General features: G+C 51.5%; 2 protein-coding genes across 9 annotated transcripts in view; one reads left to right on the forward strand and one right to left on the reverse strand.

Moving 5' to 3' along the window:
* LOC135190635 (cyclin-dependent kinase 11B) overlaps nt 1–4,261 on the forward strand; it is a 19,475-nt gene extending 15,214 nt beyond the window's left edge. For all 4 annotated transcript variants that reach the window (XM_064172213.1, XM_064172214.1, XM_064172215.1 and 1 more), the window contains 2 exons: nt 1,369–3,588; nt 4,057–4,261. In XM_064172213.1, the coding sequence (XP_064028283.1) occupies nt 1,369–1,461 (93 nt within the window). In that variant the 3' untranslated portion in view covers nt 1,462–3,588; nt 4,057–4,261. The remainder of the gene's footprint in view (nt 1–1,368; nt 3,589–4,056) is intronic.
* On the reverse strand, nt 2,205–27,226 carry MMP23B (matrix metallopeptidase 23B). 5 transcript variants are annotated; one of them, XM_064172218.1, is made up of 10 exons: nt 27,206–27,226; nt 22,417–22,509; nt 12,118–12,244; nt 10,462–10,598; nt 9,750–9,889; nt 7,707–7,874; nt 7,364–7,528; nt 6,175–6,285; nt 5,189–5,315; nt 2,205–4,579 (listed from the first exon to the last, which is right to left on the reverse strand). In XM_064172218.1, the coding sequence occupies exons 2-10, from the start codon at nt 22,470–22,472 to the stop codon at nt 4,405–4,407; spliced, it is 1,206 nt and encodes a 401-aa protein (XP_064028288.1). In that variant the 5' UTR covers nt 22,473–22,509; nt 27,206–27,226; the 3' UTR covers nt 2,205–4,404. The 5 variants fall into 5 exon arrangements, with proteins under 5 accessions (XP_064028288.1, XP_064028287.1, XP_064028289.1 ...); XM_064172217.1 differs by lacking the exon at nt 27,206–27,226 and adding an exon at nt 26,681–26,726; XM_064172219.1 differs by lacking the exon at nt 27,206–27,226 and having other exon boundaries at nt 22,417–22,595.
* Nucleotides 27,227–27,575: the final 349 nt, after the last annotated feature.

Here is a 27,575-nt window from a genome sequence, read left to right on the forward strand (position 1 = left end):
GGGCTGTGCTTTGTGGGGGTGGGATGCTCACCTGTTTGCTTGCCAAAGACACTAGAGCAGCCCAGCTTCCCCTTCCCTCTTAAAGAGGGACAGGGATCTGCTGGAGAGTCCAGCAGAGGGCTATGAGGATGATGAGGGACTGGAGCACTGCCTGATGAGGAGAGGCTGAGGGACCTGGGGCTGCTTAGGCTGGAGAAGAGAAGACTGAGAGGGGATTTAATCAATGTTTATAACTATCTGAGGGCTGGGGGTCAGGATGGGGGGGGACAGGCTCTGCTCACTGCTCTCTGCAATAGGACAAGGAGCAATGGATGGAAGCTGCAGCACAGGAGGTTCCAGCTCAACACAAGGGGGAACTTCTCTCCTGTAAGGGTCCCAGAGCACTGGCACAGGCTGCCCAGAGAGGTTGTGAAGTCTCCTTCTCTGGAGCCTTTCTGTGCCTGTCTGGATGTGTTCCTGTGTGCCCTGAGCTAGACTGGATGGTCCTGCTCTGGCAGGGGGGGTTGGACTTGATGATCTCTTTGGGTCCCTTTCCACCCTGTTGACATCCTGAGAGCCTTTCAGAGGGCAGGTCCAGTTACTGCTGTGGTGTCAGAATCCTTATTTCAGTCCATCTGAGGAAGAAATTTGGTCTGGTTTCATCACAGTGTTGCTTTTGCAGGGTGCATTGGTTTGCTCTCCCAGCTGAGCATTCAAAACTGCAGCTTGCTTTTTGCAGGCAGTCCAGAGCCTGCTGTTTTGCTTCCCTTGAGGATGGAGCCATCTCCTTTCTCCAGTCTTTGGAGGAGAGCTCCTCCAAGAAAGCAGGGCTGGTGGTCTCTGGGGGAGCTTGTGCTGACAGCAAGCTGGCTGAAAGAGCTGGCCCTGACTGTGGTGTGGTGCAGTCTCAGCTGCCTGCAGTATACCAACATCTCAGTACAGTTTCCCTGCCTCAGCATAGCTGGGAGGGCACTGAGCAGTTCCTGTGCCTAAAAGTAAACTTCCAGGGCTACTTAGTGTTGGTTTTCCAGGGTGTAAGAATTGGCATGGAGGGTGTGCAGTGTGTGCTTGAGCAGCTGCTGCCCACCTCTGCTGCACACTGCTTTCTCCAGTGTGCTCACAGATGGCTTCCAGCTTTCACACCTGCAGTCAAAACCAGGTAGAGAAAGGAGGAGAAGCTTTAGGAAAGAGACCTTGGGAAAGAGCAGTGCTTAAAGGTTGTGACTGAGAGTTTGCTGTAGGCCTTGGCTATGGGGCCACCCAACCAAACAGCTCTTTCTGCTCTCCTAGACATACTTCACTGTGTTGTTGCTGTTTAGCTTTCTGTGTGGGAGAGGGAACTGCAGCTGCACAGCCGTGGCTAAGTGACCTGTGGTGGCTTTTCAACAGGGTGATGACGATCTGAAGGACACAGGCTTTCACCTGACCACCACTAACCAAGGAGCATCTGCTGCAGGACCTGGCTTCAGCCTCAAGTTTTAACCTCAACCTGAAAGAGAGGAAGACAGGAAACCCCCCAAACTGTTCATGTGAGTGGATTTCTGAGTGGCCCAGTTCTGTTCTTCACATCAGGGGCATTTGATGCTTTTCACAGGGGGGAAAAAAATAACTCAGCTATCATCAGAGGCAAAGGCTCTTGCTGGGTGTGGAGTTTAACTGCTGCATTCCATTAGAGGACTGGAATTAACCTGAAAAGCCAAGGATCAGTACAGAATTCACAGGAAAACTTGAAGTACAATCCTGGAGTAGTTTCTGTTTGAATTTTAGGGTTGTTTTTTTTTTTCTGTTGTTTTTTTTTCCTTTGTGTTGTCTTTACTTTTTTTTTCCTTGTAAATTTGTAGAATTAAAATACATTTTTAATTGTTTGAAGTGTGAAGGATTTCATTTCTTCACATGCAGCAAACTCAGATGCTGGTGGCATTAAATCTTTTAGAGTGGAAACTTTATTCCTCTTGCTGCCACTGCTTCAATAGTGTCAGGCTGGGCAGGCAGCTTCTTGGGTTTTGTCTTTAAGTGAATTGTGTCTGAATATACTGAGGGCAAAAACCCATCACAGTCCTGAGGTTTCTTTCCTGTTGTGTGCCTTGGAGAGAGCAAGGATGGGTTCAATACTGAGAAGCTTTTTGGGTGCACTGCTGAGATGATCCCTGTGGGTGTTGTACACATGGACTGAGAGTGGCACTGGTGCAAGAGAAATGCTCCTTTGCTTTATAAATCAAGAAAGATTTGCTGTGGAGACCTGAAACTTTATTTTCTATAGAAAATTCTTTTCAAGATGCCCTTTTTCCATTGAAAACAAGAAAACAGCTTAGCTTTGCTGATTGTATCATGCTGAATTCCAGTCCTTTCTCCTTAGAGTAAAAAAAGCAGAGGAATGATGTTGAGATACCACATCCTTTTGAGGCTCTGATCTTTCTTTTCTGGGAAGAGAAAGATTTGGGAAATACTTGGGGGTGCTCATGCTTCTCAGAACTGGGCACCAGCCCAGGCAAAGGATTAAGTGAGATGCTAAACATTCCATCAATTTCAGTACATTAGAGAAGCTTTTCTGGGTAAAGATCTTGGACCTGGAATTTGGATGTGGTAAATGTTGAAAGCAGTGGTTTGTGGTGGTTGTTTTCTTTTCCCTCTGGAGGAATGCAGAACTCTGTGTGCTCTTCTGGCCTGATTGATTGCTTGATGCTGAAGGAGCCACAGTTCTGTTACCAGGCTGCTAACTGACCTCTCTTTTAGCAAGAGTCTTCCTAGGTGGAGATCAATAACTACTGAAGAGCAGAGGTTTGCAGCACCCCCCCTGCCTTGTAGAAGGGGCCTGTGCTAAGCTCTGAGGGGGGTCAGAGCTTGACTCTGGTTTTCATTCCAAGCTGTGCATGGTGCACTTTGTGAGATGATTTCCTTCCAGGGCCATGCTCTGACAAAAAGATTGTTTGGGTTAGTTTTAGTAAAACAAAGGAAATCTAAATGCTGGATTGCAGTGGAAATTCCATGTGGCTTGAGAGCTGTGTGCTTCATTGTTGCTACAGAAAGGAAGGGTCAGCTCCCCATGAGCAGTGCAGCACTGTTTGGCTATTGCAGCTTAGCTTCTCTTGCCTCTGCTGTCTGGGTTTGCATTCAGTACTTGTCTTTTCCTGTGCTTAACTGACCATGCAAAGATGTTTTTCTGTGATGGTTAAAACTGTCCTAGAGCAGAGGAGAACTGCACTGCTAGAGCCTTTCTGCTCTAACACCAAGGGCTTCCTAGACTTCTGCCCTGTACTGCAGCGTGGGAGAGGCTTTGCAGTTGGTGCTTTTGAGCAAGAAGAAACTTGTTTGCTTCAAGAGGTTACAAGGACAAAATGATAAACCTCAGCAACGTGACAAGGATCCTGCTGAATGCAAGGACTACCAGGGACTCCTGCCTGCACAGGAACACTCCACTGCTGTGGACATGAGGGCACCAGGCTTTGCCTGCCACTGCCAGTGCTGGGCTGTTGGCTGTAGCACATTTACCTCCCCAGGTGGGGGCCTGGGGGAGGACAGTGATGGAAGTTACCTCATCTCTGCCGCAGGAGTCATGAGGCTCCTCCATCAGACACCTGAAGGACAAGTTCTGAGGAGCTGCTGGTGGAGGTAAACAGTCTGCTGGGTAAGGTGACAAAGCAATACAGACCACAGGAGAGTGGGGGTGGGGGAAGTTAAAAATCTCCAAATTCTTAACTGGACAAGTGAGAATAAGGAATGGAGGCATCAAAAAGGGGTTCTGACCCTCCCTCCTGTCTGACAAGCCGGAGTAGTATTAAGTCTTCTAAAAGACTTTAAGTTCATAGAATGGGGTTTGTTGGAAGGGACTTTAAGGATCATCCAGTTCCAAGCCCCTGCCATGGGCAGGGACATCTCCCACCAGCTCAGGTTGCTCAAGGCCTCATCCAGCCTGGCCTTGGCCACCTCCAGGGAGGGAACATCCACAGCCTCCCTGGACAACCTGTTCCAGTGTGTGCCCCACCCTCACTGGAAAGTAGTTCTAGTGCTGTGCAGCAGGGTCTAGAGAAGGGACAGCAAAACGCTTCCAGGGCATAACTGCTCCTTTTCCTCCCACAGCACCTCCACCACAGTACAGCTGAAGCCTGGATCTGCTCCTCCAGATGTTGCAAGCTCCAGCAAGCCACAGGTTATCTGCAAACCCTGACACTGGCCTCTTTCTTCTCTTTTGTTTGACAAAAGAAGGTTTAATTCTCTGTACAGCACAGACTTGATAAAACCTTTCTCATTAAACCCACTTTGGTGAAGTTTTACATTCCAGTAATCAAGTCTCAGTCTCTTTTTGCTCAAGGTGTGGAAGAAGCAGCTGCTGCAGAAGTTCAGTTGTGCTACTGGAGATTAAATACAAAATGGTAAAGCAACATTGAGGATTGGAAACAGACCTGCAACTGCTCACTCCAGGGCCTGTCAGTGCTTCAGCCTGATTCTCCAGGAATAGGTAGTCAGGATTCTTTCTTTTTTCCTTACTATGCAGGTGTAAGTTCCTTCATTGATTGCATTGGCAATGATGCTCATGTGGTCTTCATTTAAGGCTAAATAACCTGGGTATGAGTATTCCAGCAGCTCCTGGTCTTTGTACCAGCTGTCACACAGGAAGGAAGAGCAGAGATTAAACACAAAGTGCCTGGCATGGTGCACTGTGGAGGCTCTTTCTCTTAAGGAGCTTTGCTGATGGGACTGCACCAAAAGCAGGGTTGAGTTGTACTGCTGATTTCAGGGCTCTTACAGTGGCACCATCCTGGGTCCTTCTGGAGCCTGAATCTCACTGAGAGTTGATGGGAATTTGGGTCCTTGGTCTACACTAAGTCATGGATTGAGCATCTCAATTTTGGATGCTTGTACATCAGCAAGAGCTAACAATGATTGGAAAGGGTAGTTTTCAGACCAGCTTTTTTGCAGACTAGGGGTTTGGGAACTGAGTTGAGGGTAAGGATTCTTTGTGCTCTGCATGAAAATGGATTTTTACTCCTTTCAGCTCAGCTTGCTGGTTGCTGCCAGCTCTGCTTTCAGACTAAAACGCTTTGCAAGGTGATGAGCAGTACTTGCACCCCTCCCTCTCCCTTCCAGCCCCACCTCTTTCTGCTCTGGGTGCCAGATGGGAACAGTGACCAGCTCCAGAAGACATCCTGCTTTCTGAGCGTAGAACCTGCAGAGTCTCCCCAGGGACTGGAATGAAGGACAGAGCACTTACTAGACTTTGCCTTTCTTATGGATGATCTTCTGTCCGCAGCGGAAGGTGACGTTCCTGCCTTCAGAAACTGTCTTGGTCTTTGTCCTTGGTGGGGGCAGAGTAGGAGGCACCGTGGAGAAAGGGAATTCTGTAGACCAGAGATATGAGAGAGCAAAAGCATCTCATTAGCAAGCTTCAGGCATTCCAAAGCCCTTTCACAGAACTGGGATCGCTTAATTAACACTTCTAAGGTTCCTTAAGTGCCTCCTACTGAGCACTTCCAGGACAGCCATTTAACATGGGCTGTGTGCAATGGAAATTGTGGCCTGTAGACTGACTGAGGGAGCAGAATCACCTTCCCTATCCCACACCCACACAGTTAGGCCCTGACCAGGCCCCAGAAGGTGTGGGTTTGTAGTTCTCTGACTGCATCTTTGCATTCATCTGCCCCAAGAAAGTGCCTCTGGAGCCAGAGGTGCCAGTGACATGGTGCAGCCTGAGGTCAGGAGCTATTTATCTGAGGCTGCAGTAACTTGGCCTGATCCTGCAGTAGTCCTTATCTGGACTCTCAAAACTGCAGGAGTAGCTCAGGGATTAACAAACTTGCTTTCCTTTTTGCATGGCAGCTCAGGCCCAGCTGTGCTTTGTCTGGTGTCCTACCGCTGCATCAGGAACTGAGCGCATCAGTGGGGCCAAAAGGCACACAGGGCAGTTGTGTTCTCAGGAAACTCCCCACCACTGCTTCACTTACATGAAAGCAGAGACCAGTTTCATGTTCCAGACCACAAATGTTTAGACACAAAAGCTGCTTCCTATTCCCCAGCCTCCAGCTTGGCTCACACACAGCAGAGGCTACCTCTGCTGTGCTGCTCAGCGCTGGATGAGGCTGGGTACTGAGCTCCAGTGTGGAATTAAGAGCCTGCTTGTCCCTCCAGCAATCATTGCTTAGCTTTTACCTCCTCCCTTTGTGCAAACCCCACAAGGATGGCAGCAGAGCAGTCAGGTACCATAGCAGAAGTCACAGGTGGCTGGGCAGTGCCTCTTCATCAGCTTCCTGCGCGTCTCGCAGAACCCCTTCCGTGCCCATGATGGGCACATAACCAACCTGTCCCTGCAGCCTGCAAGGGAAGTAGACAAGGCACTGGAGGGAGGGACTGTCCTGAGGGGCAAGTGGACATTTCCCTGAGTTAGACTGGGCAGTGGAAATGGTGGGGCTGGAGCAGGACAGAATCTGGAACAGGAGGAGCTGTTACTGCAGCAGCAGTGGGGTGGATGTTGAGCTCCTCTCACTGCAGCACTGATAATAGTTACTCTTCAGGTCCTGCACTAGGTACTGAGTGAAGAGCAGCAGCCAAATCATAGTCAGCCAGGGTGTGAGAGTCCTCCAAGCTCATCCAGCCCAACCTAGCACCCAGCCCTGTCCAGTCAACCATGGCACTAAGTGCCTCATCCAGTCTTTTCTAGAACATCTCCAATGATGGGCACTCCACCACCTCCCTGGGCAGCCCATTCCAATGCCAATCACTCTCTCTGACAACAACTTCCTCCTTACATCCAGCCTAGACCTCCCCTGGCATAACTTGAGGCTGTGTCCCCTTGTTCTGTTGCTGGCTGCCTGGCAGCAGAGCCCAACCCCACCTGGCTACAGCCTCCCTGCAGGCAGCTGCAGACAGCAATGAGCTCTGCCCTGAGTCTCCTTCTGCAGGCTGCACCCCCCCAGCTCCCTCAGCCTCTCCTCACAGGGCTGTGCTCCAGGCCCCTCCCCAGCCTTGCTGCCCTGCTCCAAACACCTTCCAGCACCTCAACATCTCTCTGCAATGGAGGAGCCCACAACTGGACACAGCCCTCCAGGGGTGTCCTGTGCAGTGCTGAGCACAGGGGCAGAAGAACCTCCCTTGTCCTGCTGCCCACACTGCTCCTGAGCCAGCCCAGGATGCCATTGGCTCTGCTGCCCACCTGGGCACTGCTGCCTCATCTTCAGCTCCTCTCTCCCAGCTCCCTCCCTGCCTGGCTGCTCTCAGCCACTCTGTCCCCAGTCTGTAGCGCTGCTTGGGTCAGAGCTGGAGGGAATCTTTCCCCAGCCTGTTTGGTTTGTGGACAGCTTTATCACCTTGCATGAACAGATCTGAGTCCAGCACTAGCAGCACCTCAGGGCTCCCCAGGGCTGAGATTGGCCTTTTAACCTCCCCTCCTTACCGTACAGCCTGTGGATTCCCCAGACTTCGTCCTGGGAGATGATCTTCTTGCCAGTCAGAGTGGCATTGATGTGCATGAGGGCATTGGGGTTCAGGGAGTGCATCAGGCCCAGGGCATGCCCAATTTCATGAGCTGCTACATGGACCAGGTCTGTAAGCCAGACACCTGGAAAAGACACAGAGAGGCAGCTGCTGAGATCCTGAGCAAAACCAGAGATATTTCAGCACCAGGATGGTTTGGTCTCACCACAACCATTTCTGTTGCCCCCTCCCCATAGCAGGTAAAGCCCAGGACAAGTGCCAGGCCCATGGCATCCCTTCTGTGCTCCCAGGCACTCTGTTACCTTTTTTCCAGCTGAACCTGGTGTTCCCCAGGATCCAGTACTCGTGGTCATCAAAGTGGATTTCCCCATTGGGTGGGAAGAAGGCATGGGCCAGTTCCCCTGTTGTCCCATCAAAGCAGTGGTGGATGAGAGACTCCAGGCAGTCTGTGTGATTGATGGAGTAGAAGCCTGTGGAGGAAGGCAGCAGCTTTAGTGGATCTAGCAGGGCACAAGGCACAGCCCTCAGCTTGTGATTTATAACATCACTGTTGTAACAGCCCACAGGTTCCAACCTACAGAGCTCTCATCAGGAATGGTGGCTGTGATGCAAACTCCCCTCAGCCCTGTGATGACCTTGGATCTAGAGCTGCTTCCAGAGGAGATAAATGAGTCTGCTTTCCAGAAAGGAATGCTGAGCTCCCTCTGCAACAGCAGGTGGAAAGCTGTGTGCTTTTTCTTTTTGGAGAGAAGTTGGACAGGGAGGTGACAACTTCAGGATGTAGATGTTCTATCTGAAAGACCAATAAACAGCCCCAGAGCCAAATCTGCTTTGCTGGCTGCTTGCTAACATCTCGCTGACATCCCAGTGTCCCCTGTGTCCACTGGCAGTGGGCCCCCTGGGGCTGAGGTGGTGGCAGGCCAGGCCCCTGGGAAGGCACATCCTGTGCTGGGAGCGAGCAGCAGGTTGCGAAACAAGAGTGAATGTTCTGGTCAAGGCTGCTGCCATCTGCACAGGAAACAAACAGTGCATGCAGCCCAGCAGCCCCAGCTGGGGCTGAGCAGATAGCTCCTCAGCACTGACCTTCTCCTCAGCAACAACTCAGAGAGTGGGTTGGAAGAGACCTCAAGAGCATCCAGTTCCAACCCCCTGCCATAGGCAGGGACACCTCCCACCAGCCCAAGCTGCTCAAGGCTTCATCCTGCCTAGCCTTGAACACCTCCAGGGAGGGAGCATCCACAGCCTCCCTGGGCAGTCTGTGCCAGTGTCTCACACCCTCACTGGAAAGGATTTCTTCCTACTTTCCAGTCTAAATCTCCCCTCCTCCAGCTTCAATCCATTTCCTCTCATCCTATCACTACAAGCCCTTGTAAAAAGTCCCTCCTCAAACTACAGGGGCAGGAGGATGGGGAGGAGAACAAGCACAGAGCAGAGGTGGTGCTTCCACAGGATCAGCACAAGGGAGACTAAAACTATAGCCAAGCTGGAATCTCTGTGGCTCAGTGTCAGCTTCACCTCTCAGTATTCACTTTCCCCACCTGTGGAACAGAAAATCCCTTCCCAATGGCCAATTCTGAGGATTAATTCTTGTCAAATACCTAAAGCTTCCCAACTGCAAGTGGTGATTATGGCACTGCCATCTCTTCATGGCAGTTAAAAGTAGCTTCTCTGCCTGACTAAAGGCAACACCCCCAAGCCCTTGGCCAAGAGGCCCTGCCAAGTCCATGCAGCAAAGTGGGGACTAGCTCCTGCCTCACACTGAAGCTCAGCAGGTACCTGGTGGGGATAGCACAGGACAGGGTCCCCTGAGCCTCTACTCTGCTCTGCTGAGACCTCATCTTGAGTACTGCCTTCAGTTTGGGGCTCCCTAGTTGAAGAGGGACAGGAACTGCTGGAGAAGGTCCAGCAGAGGGCTACAAGGATGATGAGGGAACTGGAGCAGTGCCTGATGAGGAAAGGCTGAGGGACCTGAGGCTGCTTAGGCTGGAGAAGACTGAGAGGGGATTGAATCAATGTCTATAACTATCTGAGGGCTGGGGGTCAGGAGTGGGGGACAGGCTCTGCTCACTGCTCCCTGGGATAGCACAAGCAGCAATGGATGGAAGCTGCAGCACAGGAGGTTCCAGCTCAACACAAGGGGAACTTCTTTGCTGGAAGGGTCCCAGAGCCCTGGCACAGGCTGCCCAGAGAGGCTGTGGAGTCTCCTTCTCTGGAGCCTTTCAGCACCTGTCTGGATGTGTTCCTGTGTGCCCTGAGCTAGACTGGATGGTCCTGCTCTGGCAGGGGCTGTGGACTGGCTGATCTCTTTGGGTCCCTTCCACCCCCTGCCCTCCTGTGAGCCTTACCTATTTTCAGGTCGCTGGGCATGTGCCGTGGCACCTCCCTGAAGCTGAAGGGGGACACTTCGCTCCACATGCGGAAGGCAGCAGCCAGCCCCCGGCGCGTGTCCCGCGCGCTCAGCAGGTTCCTCGGGAAGGAGAGGATTCTGCAGGGACACACAACAGCCTCAGGGACATGCTGCTCCCTCCTCACATCAGCTGAAGGCTCTCCACGCTGGGTCAGGCTATCAGCTCTTTAATAGCCTCAACGTCCAGTTCAAGCTGCTCCTGTTTTAAGAACACTTAATAAGCCCCAGCCAGGGACTGATCCAGTGCAGATCCTCTTTACAAACAGATCTTCCTCACCACAGCCTTTGTCCCTCCTCAAGCACATCAGTTGAAGTTCTCTTGGAAACCAGTTTTATCCTTGGCTGTCTTGTGCAGCGTTGCCAGGAGAGGAACCAACCACAGCTCAGCAGCAGAGCAGCAGGGAACTCCTGTTCCCTACAGCAGATCTGCACATGCTGCACTTCCTGGACCACTGAACCTGCCTGAACCACCTGCTCAGGCAGAGCTTTTAAAAGGCCAGCAAGGGTTTGATGGCAAAAAAACCATCACCTGTGAGACTCAAGAGAGTTTCTGGCTTAGGCCACAGCTATGATTCAGCTGAGCCATAAGCAAATGACTGGTGCAGGATGGCAGAACCATGGAAATGGAGAGATGGCTCCTGGCAACTTACCTTGTCCCAAAAGGAGATCTGCTTTCAGCAGACTGCCTGAGGTGCAGCAGTTGGGACAAACTCTGTGTGTATTCTGCCATCCCCTCTGGCTGTTTTTTAGCTATGCTGTTTATGTTCTCCCCTCGGCCCAGCACATCCTAAAGGGAGCAGAAGGTTTTGTATCAAGCCAGGCTGTTAACGAGCATCAACCTGGACAGTTAAGACTCTGCTGAGGCTTAGTCTGCTTGGGATGAGCATAAAGGCAGAAGTTCTCTGCTCAGCGTGAAGGAGTCAGGCTCATGCCACCCACTCTGGCTGGGCTTAGAGCCTGAACTAACCCTTGCTGTCCACAGGGAATGCGAGGGGTGCTGCTCAGCACTGCAGCCAGCAGTGGCTGGCTGGAGGCAGCAGCCACATTCCAAGGAGCTCCGGGATCAGGTGAGACATTGAACAAACCTGACTTGGCTCCTGGGCCTCCAGGAAGGTGCAGACTCTCAGGCAGGAGTGAACGAGAGTTATCAAACACTGAACCTGGCTGCCTGAGGAGGTGGTCAAATCCCCATCCCTGGAGGTGTTTGGTGCTGAGGGGCTATGGTTCAGCACCAGAGCTGGCAGATACTGGTTGGGACTTCGTGACCCTCAAAGGTCTAAGCAGCTCTGATTCTCACAGGCCTTTCTTCAGCCACACCTTAGGTCTCTGCTAGCCTAGGGCTTCCCCTGGCTGTCTGATTCCCCTGCCAGTGCTCATCTCACAAAGCTACATCCAAGGGCATTCACTGGACCTTGTTCTGTCTGAGCTCCTGTTAGCTCTCCTGAAAACCATCCAACAGTGCCAGTTTGATCTCCCCAGAGAGACAAAGCATCTGTCCAGGATGCTGCCACCACAGCTTATGGCACTGGACAGTTTCAAGGACTGCTGAAGTGAGGACAGAGCTAAAAACTGGCCAGGACTGACACTGACACTGCAGCATGGCAGCAGCAAGGAACAGTTCAGGGAGAAAATCCACAGGACTCCATCAAGTGGCTCTGGGCAGCCTGCTTGGTGAAAGCAGCACCAGCACCACATCTTCCCACTGCTCCATCCCAGCCAACCCAGGCCAGCCTGCTGGAGTGCTGCTGGTTCCCAGCAGGGGGGAACCCAGCTGGGCACCAATCGCCTGGGCAGCCTTGGCTGGCTTAACACTCACCCACCCTAGAGCCCTAAGGGCTTTTACTGCCCCTCTGTTAGCAACCTAAGAGTTGGCATCTCCTTCCCTAAGGGCAACAGGGAGAAAGAGCCTCCTGAAAGCACTCAGCAGCACCAGAGCTCTGTCCTGAGCTCACAGCCATTTCCCTCGCTGATGATTTGGATTCCCATGGAATTCTTTTGCAGGCATCAGCACGACAGAGTTATCACTCAACTCCCTGCCTCCTGGAGGAGGTCTCTAGTTGTGGGAGGCCTGTCTGAAGTCTGCCTCAGCCCCTGAGCAGTGAGGCTTTGCTGTCAGCAGCCATGTGTGCTACCACGCTCAGCGCTGCTGCCGAGGCCGGAGGTGCAGCACCAGCAGAAACACTTCTGCTTCAGCCTGGCTTCAGCAGCTGTCCCTGCCCTGGCACCTGGGTGGTGTGGTCAGTGGGCACAGCCAGAGAGCCCAGTGTCACCCAGGGAGTGCTGCCTCCTGCTGCTAAAGTCCATACTTGTATGTCAGGTTGAAGCGGTCCCACTTGAGGCGCGCCGGGGTGATGGTGTAGCGCTTCCTGCGGGCTGCAGCTGGGCTGTGCAGGGCAGAGGCACTGACTCCATGCAGACCAGGGCAGGTGGCATCTTCCTTCAAAAACACAACAGGAGGTTGAAAGAGGTGGGAGAGACTGCAGGGCTGAATAGAAAAGCTACCAGGCAGGGGGGACTTGCGGGGCTGGGGAGTGCAGTTGGTGCCCAGGAGGCAGGACCAGTGCATGAGGGCTGGTAGTGATAGGATGAGAGGGGATGGATTGAAGCTGGAGGAGAGCAGAGTTGGGCTGGAGAGCAGGAAGAAATTCCTGACAGTGAGACACTGGAACAGGCTGCCCAGGGAGGCTGTAGATGTCCCTCCCTGGTGGTATTCAAAGCCAAGCTGGATGAGGTCTTGAGCAACCTGGGCTGGTGGGAGGTGTCCCTGCCTATGGCAGGGGCTTGGGACTGGATGCTCTTTAAAAGCCCCCTTCCAACCCAACCCATTCTGTGACTCTGGGAGTTGGCAGGTCAGTGCCTTGCAGAGTGTGGCTGCTCAGTGTGGGGAACAGAGCCAAGACAGAGCAAAAGAGGCTCCACTGTGAGGGGTCCTTGAGGCGTTTCTTCACTCAGCCATGCAAAGAGAAGAAGTGGGTGACACTCCTCAAGGCAAGAGGACAAAGGATCAGTGCTGTAGGTTCTCTTGAGCTGCTGCCTAATTCCAGAGCAGGGTACTGCAGCTGCTCCATGCTCCTCTTGGAGAGCAGCACAGATGGAGCAGAAATGAGGCCTCAGCAGGCTCCTGGCCACAGCGACTGCTGCAGCTCCTCCTGGAGAGTTTTCATTTCCTTTGCTCTTTCTCTCCAGCTTCAGCAGAGCAGAACTGAAATGCTGGACAAATGAGTAAAACAGGCAACCCTTTGTGCAGAGAGCTCTGCAGAGAGCTGCACTATGGAGCTGAAAAGCCTTCAAAGTAAACAGGAGCTCTGGAAACCCTGGAGTGCACTTCAAGCCATCCTACAGCAACAGACATCCCATCCTGTGACACGTCTGTAAAAGCCTTCTAGTCCTGAGGAGTGGAGGTACGAAAGTGGGACCCAAACACAGGCCTCTGGAAGTCTTCCTGCTCTGGCTCCCCTTTTCAGGACCAAGATTTTGAGTGTCTCTGAGTCACTTCTGCTCCAGAGGCACCAAGACACTTGCTCAGCACTGAGTGCAGTGGTGATGTCACACAAGCTGCATCACTCTCACCGCAGAGAAGGCAAGAGAGGGAAAAGCTGAGGCTCCAAGAGCCAAACCAGCAAAGCCCTGGGCTCCCAGCAAGCCAAGAGCAAGAGAAGAGGAGAAGAGAAGATGTCTGAATCAGCAGCTACCAGATGCTGCCCAGATCACCAGCATCTCCCCATCACACTGCCCATTCTGCCTCTGGGCTCTTCAGTTACACCAGCAGAGGGTGAAATACAATCACAGAACGGTCTGGGTTGGAAGGGACCTTAAAGATCACCTAATTCCACCCCCACTTCCACTAGCCCAGGCTGTTCAGGGCCCCATCCCACCTGGCTTTAAACATTCCCAGGCTTAGAGCCTCCACAGCTTCTCAGGGCCACCTGTTACAGTCTCTCACCACCCTCATGGGGAAGAATTTCTCCCTAATGTCTCATCTAGCTCCAGCTTCTCCCAGTGTGAAGCCATCACCCATGGTCCTGCTACAACATGTCCTTGTCAGATGTTCCTCTCCAGCTCTCCTGTAGCCCACTTCAAATCCTGGAAGCTTTTCTAAGGTCTCCCTGAAGCCTTCTCTCCTTCATGCTGACCAGCCCCAACTCTCTCAGCCTGTCCTCACAGCAGAGGTGCTCCAACCCTCTAAGCATCTTCATGGCTTCCTCCAGACCTGTTCTAAGAGTTCCATGTCCAAGCACGACTGAAACCTGCATCTAACCCACTCACTAGAGCAAGAAAGATGCAGAGGGTTGAGTCTGTCCTTCCCCAGGCTTTGTCCTCCCTCCCAGTGGTGCACCAGGATGCTTCTGATCAGGGCTGTGCTGCCAGACAAAGTGGGGAAGGGTGGGGCAGCAGGCACAAGCTGCTGGAGCTCAGACACAGCATCCCGACAGAAACTGTGACCCACTTCAACATCTCACAGCATAAATCTGGATCAAAAGATCTGTCTGGATGCCAAAGAGCCAAGCCTATGGGAATAGAGAGCACTGAGAAGAGGTCAGCTGCTCCCAGGAGAAAACCCATTTGACTGTGGGTTAGTCTCAAACATTCCAAGGGCTTGGGAGGTACCAGAAGAAGAGGAGATTCAATTTTCCCCCTCAGCAACTGCAACAGACACCAACTTAGGCAAAGACAAAGGCAGGCACTGGCCAGCATCCCTGCTCTGTGTTCTTGGCCCTTTGCAGCCAGACCTCCACTAATTTAATTGAGTTGTAATGAATTACTTCTCCTCTCTCTCTCCCAGCCATGCAGCTCCCCTCAGTCTAAACATTAACGAGCACCAAGTCACAGAGTTTTGTTCCTAAGAGCCCTGAGCACGAGATGCAACAGGAGGTGCTACTGCCAGGACCTTCACAAAGAGCAGGAGAGGTTGTGAGCACTGAAGAGAAGCTACAATTCAGCTGAAAGCAAAAACTAAGACCAGCTTCTGAGAGCCTTGCTCCAGTTCCCCCCTGAACACCAGCTTGTCCCAGCAGATCTTGCTAATGGCTGGACCATGAAAGAGTTCCTACAGCTGAAGGATTCTCTGGGTCCAGTGTTACCTCCCAGGTGGGACTCTACACCATGAACCCTACCTCTGGAGCTCCTAGGAGTGTGTCTGCATGCCACATCACACTGAGAGCAGAGGTCCTCAAGAGAACAGCCCAAGCTCTGAGAGAAAACACAACCCAAACCTTGTAGTGCATTCAGTGCCTGACTGCCTGCAGCCTGCACCCACAGCTCTGCTAACCTGATTCTGCCTGGATTCATGGCTGCTTCTGGGATCCTTTGCAAAGAAGGACTCCAACAACCATACACAGACCTTGCTGCCTTAACAGCTACTTCTGTCCTGTTCAGGTTGCTTCCTGAAGGCAGCCACCTTCTGGAAAGGACAGACATGCAACTCCCTTCTCAAGCATTTGAGAAGGAGATCCTTGCTTGGATATCCCCAACTCCCTTCTCAAGCATTTGAGGAGGAGATCTTTGCTCCAGAAAGGACAGACACAGCTTGGCTAGCCCCAACTCCCTTTGCAAGCATTTGACAATGAGATCTTTGCTCCAGAAAGGACAGACACAGCTTGGATATCCCCAACTCCCTTTGCAAGCATTTGACAATGAAATCTTTGCTCCAGAAAGGACAGACACAGCTGGAATACCCACAACTCCCTTTTCAAGCATTTGAGGAGGAGATCCTTGCTCCAAAAAGGACAGACACAGCTTGGCTCTCCCCAGCTCCCTTTGCAAGCATTTGAGGAGGAGATCCTTGCTCCAAAAAGGACAGACACAGCTTGGCTATCCCCAGCTCCCTTTGCAAGCATTTGAGGAGAAATCCTTGCTCCAGAGAGGACAGACACAGCTTGGCTATCCCCAGCTCCCTTTGCAAGCATTTGAGGAGAAATCCTTGCTCCAGAAAGGACAGACACAGCTTGGCTATCCCCAGCTCCCTTTGCAAGCATTTGAGGAGGAGATCCTTGCTCCAGAAAGGACAGACACAGCTTGGCTATCCCCAGCTCCCTTTGCAAGCATTTGAGAAGGAGATCCTTGCTCCTACCTGACTTCTCTGAACAGCAGCTCCAGCTGGATCTCCTACAACAGCCAGCAAAGCCACCAGAGAGACCAAGCACAAAAATCCCACAAGGGTCCTACAGCCACTGCTCTTTTCCTTGTCACCTGAGAGGAAGCTCTTCCTTCTGCCTGCAGAAAGTTCTTCTGCCTGATCCATGCCGTTCTGAGAGCCTTTTTTTTTTTTTGAGAGGGAGATGTGGCAGAGATTAAGACATTCCCTTCACAGAGTGCATTGGCAAGGCTTTTGCTCACAGCTGCATGTGTGAGCAGTCCCTGCCAAAGCTGTGCAGAACCTCCAGAGTTCTAAAAACGCAAAAAGAAGAAGGAGAAGAAGAAGAAAAAAAGGAAAAAAGTAGACTTTACATTAAACCTCTTCCCAACGTGCAAAAGATTCTGGCAGCCTCTGCCAAGGGATATCATATTACTGCAGCTGAAAGGGGCTGGCTGAGGCAAAGCAGCAAAGTGAAACAAGCTGGGATGGACATGAACTCTTTTCTTTGCCTAATCAACAGAGGACAAATCTGCAGCTGTCAGCTTTATGCAGGGGAGAGAAAAAAAAAAGAGAAGAGAAAAAGAAAAAAAATAAGAAATTGGGGGAGGGGGCCAGAAAAAAAGGAATGCAGAAGCCAGCATCATGCCCTTGGAATGTTTCATTTGGGATGCTGGAAGAGCTGTCATTTGTCAAGGGCTGTCCTCAGGAGCAGCAGGAAGAGAGAGATGCTGTGAGAACAGGCAGGGCTGCTCTGCTCAGGGAACTTTGCTCTGGGTGGGAGGTTTACAAGACAAAAGCAGACATAAGCTCCCTCTTCTGTGACCACTTAGGCCAGTGACCTGCAAACTTCTTGTGTCCTTGGGAGCTCCTCAGTAAGAGGTTGCTGTGCTGATAAATATATTCAGGGTCATATTGGTTTGGGGGAGCTCAGCTTGAGCCTGGCAGAATGGGCTCCTCCATTGCAGAGAGATGTTGAGGTGCTGGAAGGTGTTTGGAGCAGGGCAGCAAGGCTGGGGAGGGGCCTGGAGCACAGCCCTGTGAGGAGAGGCTGAGGGAGCTGGGGGGGTGCAGCCTGCAGCAGAGGAGGCTCAGGGCAGAGCTCATTGCTGTCTGCAGCTGCCTGCAGGGAGGCTGTAGCCAGGTGGGGTTGGGCTCTGCTGCCAGGCAGCCAGGGACAGAAGAAGGGGACACAGTCTCAAGCTGTGCCAGGGCAGGTCTAGGCTGGATGTTGTTAGGAAGTTGTTGTCAGAGAGAGTGATTGGCATTGGAATGGGCTGCCCAGGGAGGTGGTGGAGTCTTTGTGCCTGGAGGTGTTGAAGCCAAGCCTGGCTGGGACACTTAGTGCCATGGTCTGGTTGGTTGGGCAGGGCTGGGTGCTAGGTTGGGCTGGCTGAGCTTGGAGCTCTCTTCCAGCCTGGTTGATTCTATGAGAAAGACTTGACCTGCAGAGCAGTTATTGGTTCCTTTGAGGCATCTCCAGGCTGCAGTCATGAAGTCAGCTCAGGACCTTTCAAAAAGCTTTCTCAAAACAGCTGCACTTTGCTGTCTGATCCTCCAGCTTTGGACCCTCAGTGCTGCTGAGGCAGAGGTGTCCTTAGCTGAACAGCTCTGACCAGAGGAAAAGGAGCTCTGCAATCTCCTCCTCTCACAGGCAAACAGCAGGGAGGGGGATAGTCCTGTAGCAACAAGTACAAAACATTCCTAGAGGCACTTGAGAGCTTTCAGAAACTCCTTGCATGTTTAGTAAGGAACAATGGTTTCATTTTGATAGTTTCTCCCCCTAGATCATGATCAGAGCTTGCAACATCTTGTCTGTTTCATGTATTTTCTGCCTAAAGCTGGCCTGCTAACCAGCTCAGAATAAACATGAGCAATGGGCCTGTGTACAGCAAAGTTTGACTTTTTCCACCTTCCTGACTTCCTGCAGAGTGGACAAAGTGCAGCTCTTGTTCAGATGGCAAGAGGAGGACAGGACTTGCAGCAACACAAAATGAAGTAATGGGTAGAATTAGAGAGGAAAGCTGGAACTTGGGAGGAAGAGAAAGAACAGAAAGCAAAAGGCACAAGAAAGCCAATGGCATCCTGGGGTGCAGTCTCAAGTTGTGCTGGGGGAAGTACAGGCTGGATGGTTGGGGAAGTTCTTCACAGAGAGAGTGATTGGCATTGGAATGGGCTGCCCAGGGAGGTGGTGGAGTCACCATCCCTGGAGGTGTTGAAGCCCAGCCTGGCTGGGGCACTTAGTGCCATGGTCTGGTTGATTGGGCAGGGCTGGGTGCTAGGTTGGGCTGGAGGAGCTTGGAGCTCTCTGCCAACCTGCTTGATTCTATGAGTCTATGAAGAAGAGTGTGGCCAGCAGGTCAAGGGAGGTTTTCCTGCCCCTCTGCTCTGCCCTAGTGAGGCCTCATCTGGAGTAGTGTGTCCAGTTCTGGGCTCCCTGGTTCAAGGACAGGGAAGTGCTAGAGGTGGTACAGCAAAGGGCTAGGAGATGCTGAAGGGACTGGAGAATGTCCCTTGTGAAGACAGGCTGAGGGACTTGGGGCTTCTTAGCCTGGAGGAGAGCAGACTGTGTCAGTCATAAATCCTTAAAGGGTGGGTGCCAGGAGGATGGGGCCAGTCACCCTTCACTGGTGCCCAGTGACAAGGGGTAACAGGCACAAGCTTGAACATAGAAGTTCCATCTAAACACGAGGAGGAATGTGTTTGAGGGTGGCAGAACACTGGAACAGGAAGCCCAGAGAGATGGTGAAGCCTTCATCTCTGGAGTCACTCCAAAACCCCCTGGATGCCATCCTGGGCAACCTGCTCTGAGTGACCCTGCTCTGGGTGATCTCCAGAGATCCCTTCTCCAAGCCCTATCCCAGTGCGATTCTGCAGGGGGCTCCAACTCCTGAGGACCAAAGCAGGCAGCTGCAGCAGTCTGAGGCTCACCCAGCTGCTGGCTGCAGCTTTCTAGGCACAGTCACACCTCTGCAGCACCACTGGCAGAACAGAACCAGCCTGGGCATGAGCACTCAGAGGGCTTTGTCCAGAGCTCCAGGGAACAGTGCAAGATCACCTCCACTTGTGGTTTAAGCAGCAGACCACAGCAGGAAGTAAGGAACTGCTAACAACACTCCTGAACTTAGCAATGCCTCAAGTTCCCTATCAGGGTCTGTGATGAGAACACATCTGCAGAGAAGGAGCCTTGAACCAAGAACCTGCCTTGGACTGGGCTCAGAAACTTCAGCCAAGAGCTCTTCTCCACTAAAGCCTTGAAAGACAACTGCTGCTAGCAAACAGAGTGCTGGAAGAACAGTGAGTGTCAGCTGTGTTAAGTGCACCCAGCTTCCACAGGGCAAGAGGCAGCAGTGCTGGACAAAGAGTTCGATTCATGCCCTGTTACACAGCCTCCTGCTCCTGGCCAGAGCACCTGAGCACCTCACAGCCTCTCAGAGCATTTAATCTTCAAAGTAGGACCGTGCTATTACTGCACCTTACAGGCTAAGCCCCACGATGCTCTGCAGGAGAGCATTGCCCGAGGTCAAGCATGGAATCTTGCAGAGCAAGGAGCCTGACATCTTCCAAGCACCACTTAGCACCTTAGCTTTGTGCAATCCCCTTAAACAGCGAGTTTGAAAGCAGAGAGCACAGCACTCACACCCCCTCATTGCCCGAGAGAGCTAAGAATGGCCTTTGTGCCAGTGTAAAGAAAGCAGAAGGCTTTGTGAAGCATGAAACAGCCAGGTCCTCCTCGAGTTTGTACCTAAAAGCACAGTTCTGCAGGACCTCACTGCTTCTGAGTGCTTATTCGTGCAGCTAACAAAGACTAACACAGCCAAAACCCTTTCCCATGAGTTCCTGAAGGGTTCTGAGTGAGGAGAGAGCCCACACTCAGCATTAGCTTTTTATCTTCCTGTACCACATGGGAATCTTGAGCTGCAGAGCTGATTCAGGACCTCTGTGACATGCAGGATCCTGCTGCCCTGAGAAGGTAGCAAGCAGGCTACACCCTGCTGGATCAGAAGCAAGCAAGCAGGGTTTCTTGGAAAGCACACAGCTCATTTCCCCCCCCCATCCACATGGCAACCCAGTGCCTGTGCATCCAGCCTCACCAAATCACTGGCTGCAGAATGCTTTCAAAGCTCTGAGGCCAAATATTTGCTCAGAAACCAGCAGTGAGGCCAAGACAAACCTCAGTTATCATGGCAATGAGAGTCAGATGAGGAAAGCTCTTATGCTGAGGTATTCAGGGCTTAGGGATGCAGCTTGTGGAGCTAAGGGAGGCCCAGGCTTCATGCTGTCCACACTACCAATGCTGCTGCTACAGTCTCTGTGCATCCAGACTGTTTGGAGCACAAGCTCTGGCCAGAATCCTCAGCGTCACTGCTGGTACAAAGGGGAAGCTCCAGGTTTGCACCCAGTTCATTAACTGTGGTGGTTAAACTCCAAGCACAGCTCTCCTCTGTAGCTACTTCAACCACTACTGGGACCAGAGTGCACAGCTGCTGACATTTCATCCCTGCTCCCTGCCCTGGGTTGGGCATACCATGGCTCTCCCAAGAGATACTTGTGCTTAAAGGGCTCAGATGCAGCCAGCAGTGGCCTCAAACCTACAGCCCTTGCTGCATTTTAAGCCTTTTTCAGATGCTTCAGACCACTCCCCAGAGCCCCTCCTGGGAGCCAGGGTTGCCCTGTGCCAAGGGCAAGAGGTTAGTCAGAGCTCTCAAAGTTTTCTCTCTGTCTTTCACTATTCTGGGGGCTTGCTCAGGCAGGCTGAGCCCTCCAGCAGGCTGCTTTGCTAGGAGGGCAGAGAACTGCTGCTGGAGCTGCAGAGCCCTGATGAATTTGAGAGGTCTCAGGTTCTCTAGTGCAGATATTTGCTTTGGACTAGAGGCAAAAACTGTCATCCTAACTATATTTGGACAGAAAAACATTCCTGGCTTTGCTTTCTGCCCAGTGTCTAAAAGCAGTGGAACACATGACACTGAGGGAATCCATATGGTGTAATGGGGAACAGGCAAAGAAGGCAGGGGACAGGACTGACTGCTTTGTCTTTCTGCTGTCAGCAGCAGTGACCAGGACCTGGACAGCATTTGTATGGAGCTGGGCTTTCCTAAGCAACCAGTCAGGGATGCATAGCCTGAGAGCTCTGCCTGCAGTGTGTGTCACAAGAGAAAGCAGGCTCCAAACAGCTGTCAGAAGGGAATGGATGTTGCATAATGCTGGATAAAACCTAAAATGGGCAAGCAGAGACTAGGAAGAACATAAAGGACTGGGCTATTTGCACAGCACAGTCACTTGGCCTGTGAAATCACCTCACTCTTGCTTTGCTCTTCTCACCCTTGTTGCTGAACTGCTTGAAGTGGGGCTGCTGTGTAACACACACCACACAGCCACCGTGGCAAGGGTGAGGTTCAGCTCAAAAAGCAATGCTGCCTCACTCCCATGGAGCACTCTCAGCATTGCTCTGCTCCTGTTTATTCACCATGGTTCATCTGAAACCTTACTTTCAGCACTACTTCTGAATGGTTCTCTGCTACACCTGCCACACTGAAGAGGAAGGTTAGCCCTGGTGTGGCAGACCCAAAGCACACTGGCACTGCTTCAAGTCCCCAAAACAACCTGTTACAACTTATCCTATCCTACAACTTATCCTAAGAGGTGCTCAACCAAACCCAACAATTAGTGCTACAACTGCAGCTGCCTGACTGTCCAAAACCAACCCCACTTCCCACCAAACCTCTTTACTCATGGATTAAGCGCAGCAGCAGAACAAGCTGCTTCCATTAGCTTCCCCTGTCATGAACTGGAAGTTCAACGTGGAGGTGAGGAAGGAAGGACCCAACATCTGATCAGGTTTGATGGCTCAAGGCATCAGTTTCAGCTGCAGGGCATCAGCCCAGCTCCAAACCACAGGCAGGGGAGGGGACTGCACACAGCTGAATGGGATTTACCACATTCTGGCTCTTTGGTGGCCTGCCTGAAAAGAATTAGCAGCTCCCCAGATAGCTCTCACTTTAAAAGGCACTTAAATATTTATCCCTTCATCTCACAACTGGGAAGGGGTGGGGAAACCACCCACTCACCCACCCACCAGCCCTGCATGGTTCCTAAGCAGGTCAGGGACTAAAACAGTTTGTATCTGCTGGAGCAGGGAGCAGCATTCCCCAGGGAGGGAGAGACTAAGAATGTTCTTTAGTCCCCAAACATTTCTCCCACTTTCTCTCCTGCAGCCCCTCGTGATCAGCATCTGCTGATGTTCCTAGAAAAGTCCATGGTCTGCTGGAGAGCAAATGAGCTGAAAACAAAGGCCTGCTCCAGCTGGCAAGGAAAATGGAATAGTTTGCTTAACTGTCAGTTTGGAGCTGCAGCTCACACAAATGCCTGCGCTGGCCTGACCTCCTCCTACCAAAGAGACATGGTCTTGACCCTAGGTAGGAGGTCAGCAGCCCAGCCACAGCCACGTGGGGAGCAGAGCTTCAGCAAGGAAAGCAGGGAGAAGCTTTTCTCGGCACACAGGTGTGACTGTAGCAGAGTAAGAATTGCTTACCTGGGTGGAGAGGCTTTGCTGTTGCTCTTTGGTGGGTCACAGCCACAGTCTGTCATCTATCTGCAGCTCCTGAAATCCTGGGGGCAGCATGGACTAGTGGGAACATAATCAAGAGGCAGATTGGGTTCTTCTTCCTGACTCTGCCTTTCAAACCCCACTCTCTCCCTCTCCCTACTCCCTCGGGTTCCTGCTGTCTGGAACGTGTGGCGTTTCAGGCACACTTCCCCAGGAGGTGCTTTAGAAACCCTGGCTTTGAGCAGAAGAGGAGCTGCCCTCTTGGGTTTCAAGTTTCACTCAGCAGGATCTCTCCCTCCCAAAGCCACTGCCACACACTGCTGCAAGGTACACAGCTGCGTTTCAGGGGATGGCAGAAGCCTCAGGGGAAACAGGGAGCTCCCCAGGGGAAAAAGGACACACAGACAGGGAGCTCCCCAGGGAAGAAAGGACACACAGACAGGGAGCTCCCCAGGGAATGCTTTCTTCTCTATTCCCATAGCAAAGGAGTGCAGGCCTCAGTTTGCATTCACCTGGAGAGGAATCCAGTACCAGTTCAACCGTTTGCCTCAGGGGTGGAAACACAGCTCAACCATCTGTCACTCAGTCATCCACAATGCACTGGAGAAAGGTAAAGCTCCAGAGCACATCCAGTACATCGACGACATCATTGTGTGGGGCCAAACTGCTAAGGAAGTCTTTGAGAAAGGTAACAAAATCATTGACATTCTGTTGCAAGCAGGTTTTGCCATTAAGAGAGACAAGGTCAAAGGACCTGCCAAAGAAATTCAGTTTCTGGGAGTGCGGTGGCAGGATGGTCGCCGTTACATTCCTCAGGATGTGATCAACAAAGTCTCTACCATGGCAGTTCCCACCAGTAAGAAGGACACACTTTCTTTCCTTGGTGTGGTGGGATTTTGGAGACTACACATTCCTGGTTTCAGTCAGATTGTCAAACCTCTGCATGATGTGACTCGTAAGAGAAACAATTTTGAGTGGGGACCTGAACAACAAGCAGCCTTTGATCAGATCAAGCGAGAAGTAGTCCATGCAGTGGGTTTGGGACCTGTGAGATCTGGTCCGGACATTAAAAACATTCTGTACACGGCTGCCAGTGATAATGGTCCAACTTGGAGTCTCTGGCAGAGAGCTCCAAATGAGACACGTGGACGTCCACTTGGTTTCTGGGGACGTTGTTACAGAGGTTCAGAGACAAATTATACTGCAACTGAGAAAGAGATACTAGCAGCCTATGAGGGAGTGAAAGCAGCTTCTGAAGTGATTGGAACTGAGTCACAATTGCTTTTAGCTCCTAGACTGCCAGTTCTAAACTGGATGTTCAAGGGCAAAGGTTTATCACCACATCATGCCACAGATGCAACCTGGTCTAAATGGATGGCTTTGATAACCCAACGAGCACGAATGGGTAATCTTGACCGACCTGGTCTGGTGGAGGTGATCACCAACTGGCCGGAAGGCACAAACTGTTCCAAACCTCCAGAGGAGAAAATAACTCGTGCTGAGGAAGCTCCTCCCTATGGTGATCTCTCTGATCAGGAAAAGAACTATGCTTTGTTCACAGACGGTTCCTGTCGTCTTGTTGGGAACAAGCGAAGATGGAAGTCAGCGGTTTGGAGTCCAACCAGGAGAGTTACCGAAACAAAAGATGGTGAAGGAGAATCCAGTCAGTTCGCTGAGGTAAAAGCTGTTCAACTTGCTCTTGATGTGGCTGAACGTGAGAATTGGCCTATCCTTTACCTCTACACCGACTCGTGGATGGTAGCCAATGCTCTATGGGGTTGGCTAAAGGACTGGAAGAAGAATGGTTGGCAGAGGAAAGGAAAGCCTATTTGGTGTGCTGAACTATGGCAGGACATTGATGCACGGCTGGAGAGAACTCCAGTGAAGGTGCGGCACGTAGATGCACACATGCCCAAGAGCAGAGCAACTGAGGAACATCAACACAACCAGAAGGCAGATCAAGCTGCTAAGATTGCTCAAGTTGATACCAACTCTGAACTTGACATTGACCTTGATTGGAAACACCGAGGTGAGCTGTTCTTAGCTCGGTGGGCCCATGACTCATCTGGACATCAAGGCAGAGATGGAACATACCGATGGGCTCGTGATAGGTCAATTGACTTGTCCATGGACGCTATCACCCAAGTCATCTATGACTGTGACATTTGTGCTGCTATTAAGCAGGCTAAGCGAATCAAACCCTTATGGTATGGTGAGAGATGGTCAAAGTACAAGTATGGTGAAGCCTGGCAGATTGACTACATCACTTTACCTCGATCACGTTCTGGCAAGCAGTATGTGCTGACAATGGTAGAAGCCAGCACTGGATGGTTGGAAACCTATCCAGTTCCACATGCTACTGCACATAACACCATTGTTGGTTTGGAGAGACAAATCTTGTGGAGACATGGAACTCCAGAAAGAATCGAGTCAGACAATGGTACTCATTTCAAGAACAATCTTGTGAAAAACTGGGCCAAAGAGCATGGTATTGAATGGATCTATCACATACCCTACTATGCACCAGCTTCAGGGAAGATTGAACGCTACAATGGTTTGCTGAAAACCACCCTAAAAGCCATGGGGGGTGGAACTCTGAAAAACTGGGACAAACATTTAGCACAAGCTACCTGGTTGGTAAATAGTAGAGGTTCAGTAAACAGAGCAGGACCTGCACAATCAGATTTGGTCCAAACAGTAGACGGTGATAAAGTTCCTGTTGTACGTGAAAAGAATCTGTTAGGGAAAACTGTTTGGGTATTTTCTCCTTCGGGCGAAGGGAAACCTGTCCGAGGGGTGGTTTCTGCTGAAGGTCCTGGTCATACATACTGGGTAATGCAGGAGAATGGTGAAATCCAGTGTATTCCACAGAGAAATTTAACCTTAGCTGAGAGAGTTTAAATTAAGCTGTTAGGAGTTTTCTGTTCTAGGTAACATCGGCGCCCAACACTGAGAGAATCTACGATAGAATCTACAGTACGTGAGCACGAACCCAACATCACCTGGGAGTCCCTGTTCTGAGCTTTTGAATCACCTACATCTGATTGAAGTGTGAACTGAACTTGTATATATTGTTTTAGTGTAAATATTGGTTTAGATTAGATTGGATAATTCTCAGCGATACTTTGAGCGAAGTAGACAGGGGTGGATTGTGCTAGTTTGAAGCAAGCTAGAATGTTTTGGTACAAGAACTAGATAACGGGCAGTGAAATGAAAAACAATTGATGTCAACTTCTCTCACAGTCACGCTGAGAACTCTGGGAAGAAGAAGAAAACATTCTCCATTTTGTTTCTCACTCTTGCTTTTGCCTTAGACCTGGTCACATCTCATTAACCCTGCTCCTACTAACCTTGCTCCCTAACCTCTTGGCTGCACCTCTCTTCTTCCTGAGAACTGGGGTAAGGTTGAGAGGGCCGGGGGGAGGTGTTGGGGTGGTTTGAGAGCCCCTCCTGGGGACTCAGGTTTCTGGGAGGGGAGTTGTGCTTTTGTATTGTTTATCCTTTGTATATTTCTGTATATAATTGTATATAACTGTATATATTGTAAATAGCTGCTTGTAAATTCTGCTAGCTGTAAATAAATTGCTTCATCTATATTCCCAGGGTCCGTCTGAGTTAGCTGGGGCAAATTCAAAAGTGTGGGGGGGCGGGGTAACCCCCAAACCATCACACTGACTCTGCCTTTCAAACCCCACTCTCTCCCTCTCCCTACTCCCTCGGGTTCCTGCTGTCTGGAACGTGTGGCGTTTCAGGCACACTTCCCCAGGAGGTGCTTTAGAAACCCTGGCTTTGAGCAGAAGAGGAGCTGCCCTCTTGGGTTTCAAGTTTCACTCAGCAGGATCTCTCCCTCCCAAAGCCACTGCCACACACTGCTGCAAGGTACACAGCTGCGTTTCAGGGGATGGCAGAAGCCTCAGGGGAAACAGGGAGCTCCCCAGGGGAAAAAGGACACACAGACAGGGAGCTCCCCAGGGAAGAAAGGACACACAGACAGGGAGCTCCCCAGGGCAAAAAGGACACACAGACAGGGAGCTCCCCAGGGCAAAAAGGACACACAGACAGGGAGCTCCCCAGGGAAGAAAGGACACACAGACAGGGAGCTCCCCAGGGAAAACGGACACACAGACAGGGAGCTCCCCAGGGAAGAAAGGACACACAGACAGGGAGCTCCCCAGGGAAGAAAGGACACACAGACAGGGAGCTCCCCAGGGAAGAAAGGACACACAGGGAGTTCTGAGCTCACTCAGACCTGTCAGCCTCCTTCAACCGGCAACCAGCATCTAAGAGAAAGTTACTCACTAGCCCCACTAATTTGCCTTTAAATGAGCACCTGCCTGCTGCTCTGACATCTCCTTGCCTCTCTTCCAATCCCTTCCTGTTGCTATAACCAGCAGGTGTTCCCTGTTGTACCTCTGTTTGCTGCACAGCAAACAGGTGGGAGAAAGGTCTGCTTTATTCTAAAGGAATCACACTAAGGATCCCTTCAGGCACTGGCAGGCAGTTCTAAGGTCCCCCTGGAATTTTCTCCAGGCTGACTAACCCCAGCTCCCTCATCCCATCATCATAGCAGAGGTGCTCCAGCCCTTGGATCATCTTCGTGGCCTCTTCTGGACTCACCCCAACAGCTCCGTGTCCATCTTACGAAGGGGAAATCAGAACTGGATGCAGCATTCAAGGTGGGGTCTCAGCTGAACAATCTCAGCTCCCTCATCCCATCCTCATAGCAGAGGTGCTCCAGCCCTTGGATCATCTTCGTGGCCTCTTCTGGACTCACCCCAACAGCTGTGTCCTTCTTATGATGGGGACATCAGAACTGGATGCAGCATCCGAGGTGGGGGCTCAGCAGAGCAGAGTGAAGGGGCAGAATCCCCTCTGCCTTGCTGCCCACACTCCTCTTGATGCAGCCTAGGAGATGATTCACCATCTGAGCTGCATGAGGGCACTGCCAGCTCACGGTGAGCTTCTCAAGTCTCTTTCTTCAGAGCTACTCCCAACACCTGCCCCTAGAGGAGCCAGAGGTTGTGATCTACAGAAGGCAGAGGTGATGACCCAAAACCACAGCAAGGGATGGCGACGCAGCAGCACTAAATACTCCTGTAACATCCACACAATTCCCATCAAGTCCAAAATGCCTTTCCAAGCTT

This window comes from Pogoniulus pusillus, chromosome 36 (assembly GCF_015220805.1).
Source record: "Pogoniulus pusillus isolate bPogPus1 chromosome 36, bPogPus1.pri, whole genome shotgun sequence".
Taxonomy (NCBI): domain Eukaryota; kingdom Metazoa; phylum Chordata; class Aves; order Piciformes; family Lybiidae; genus Pogoniulus; species Pogoniulus pusillus.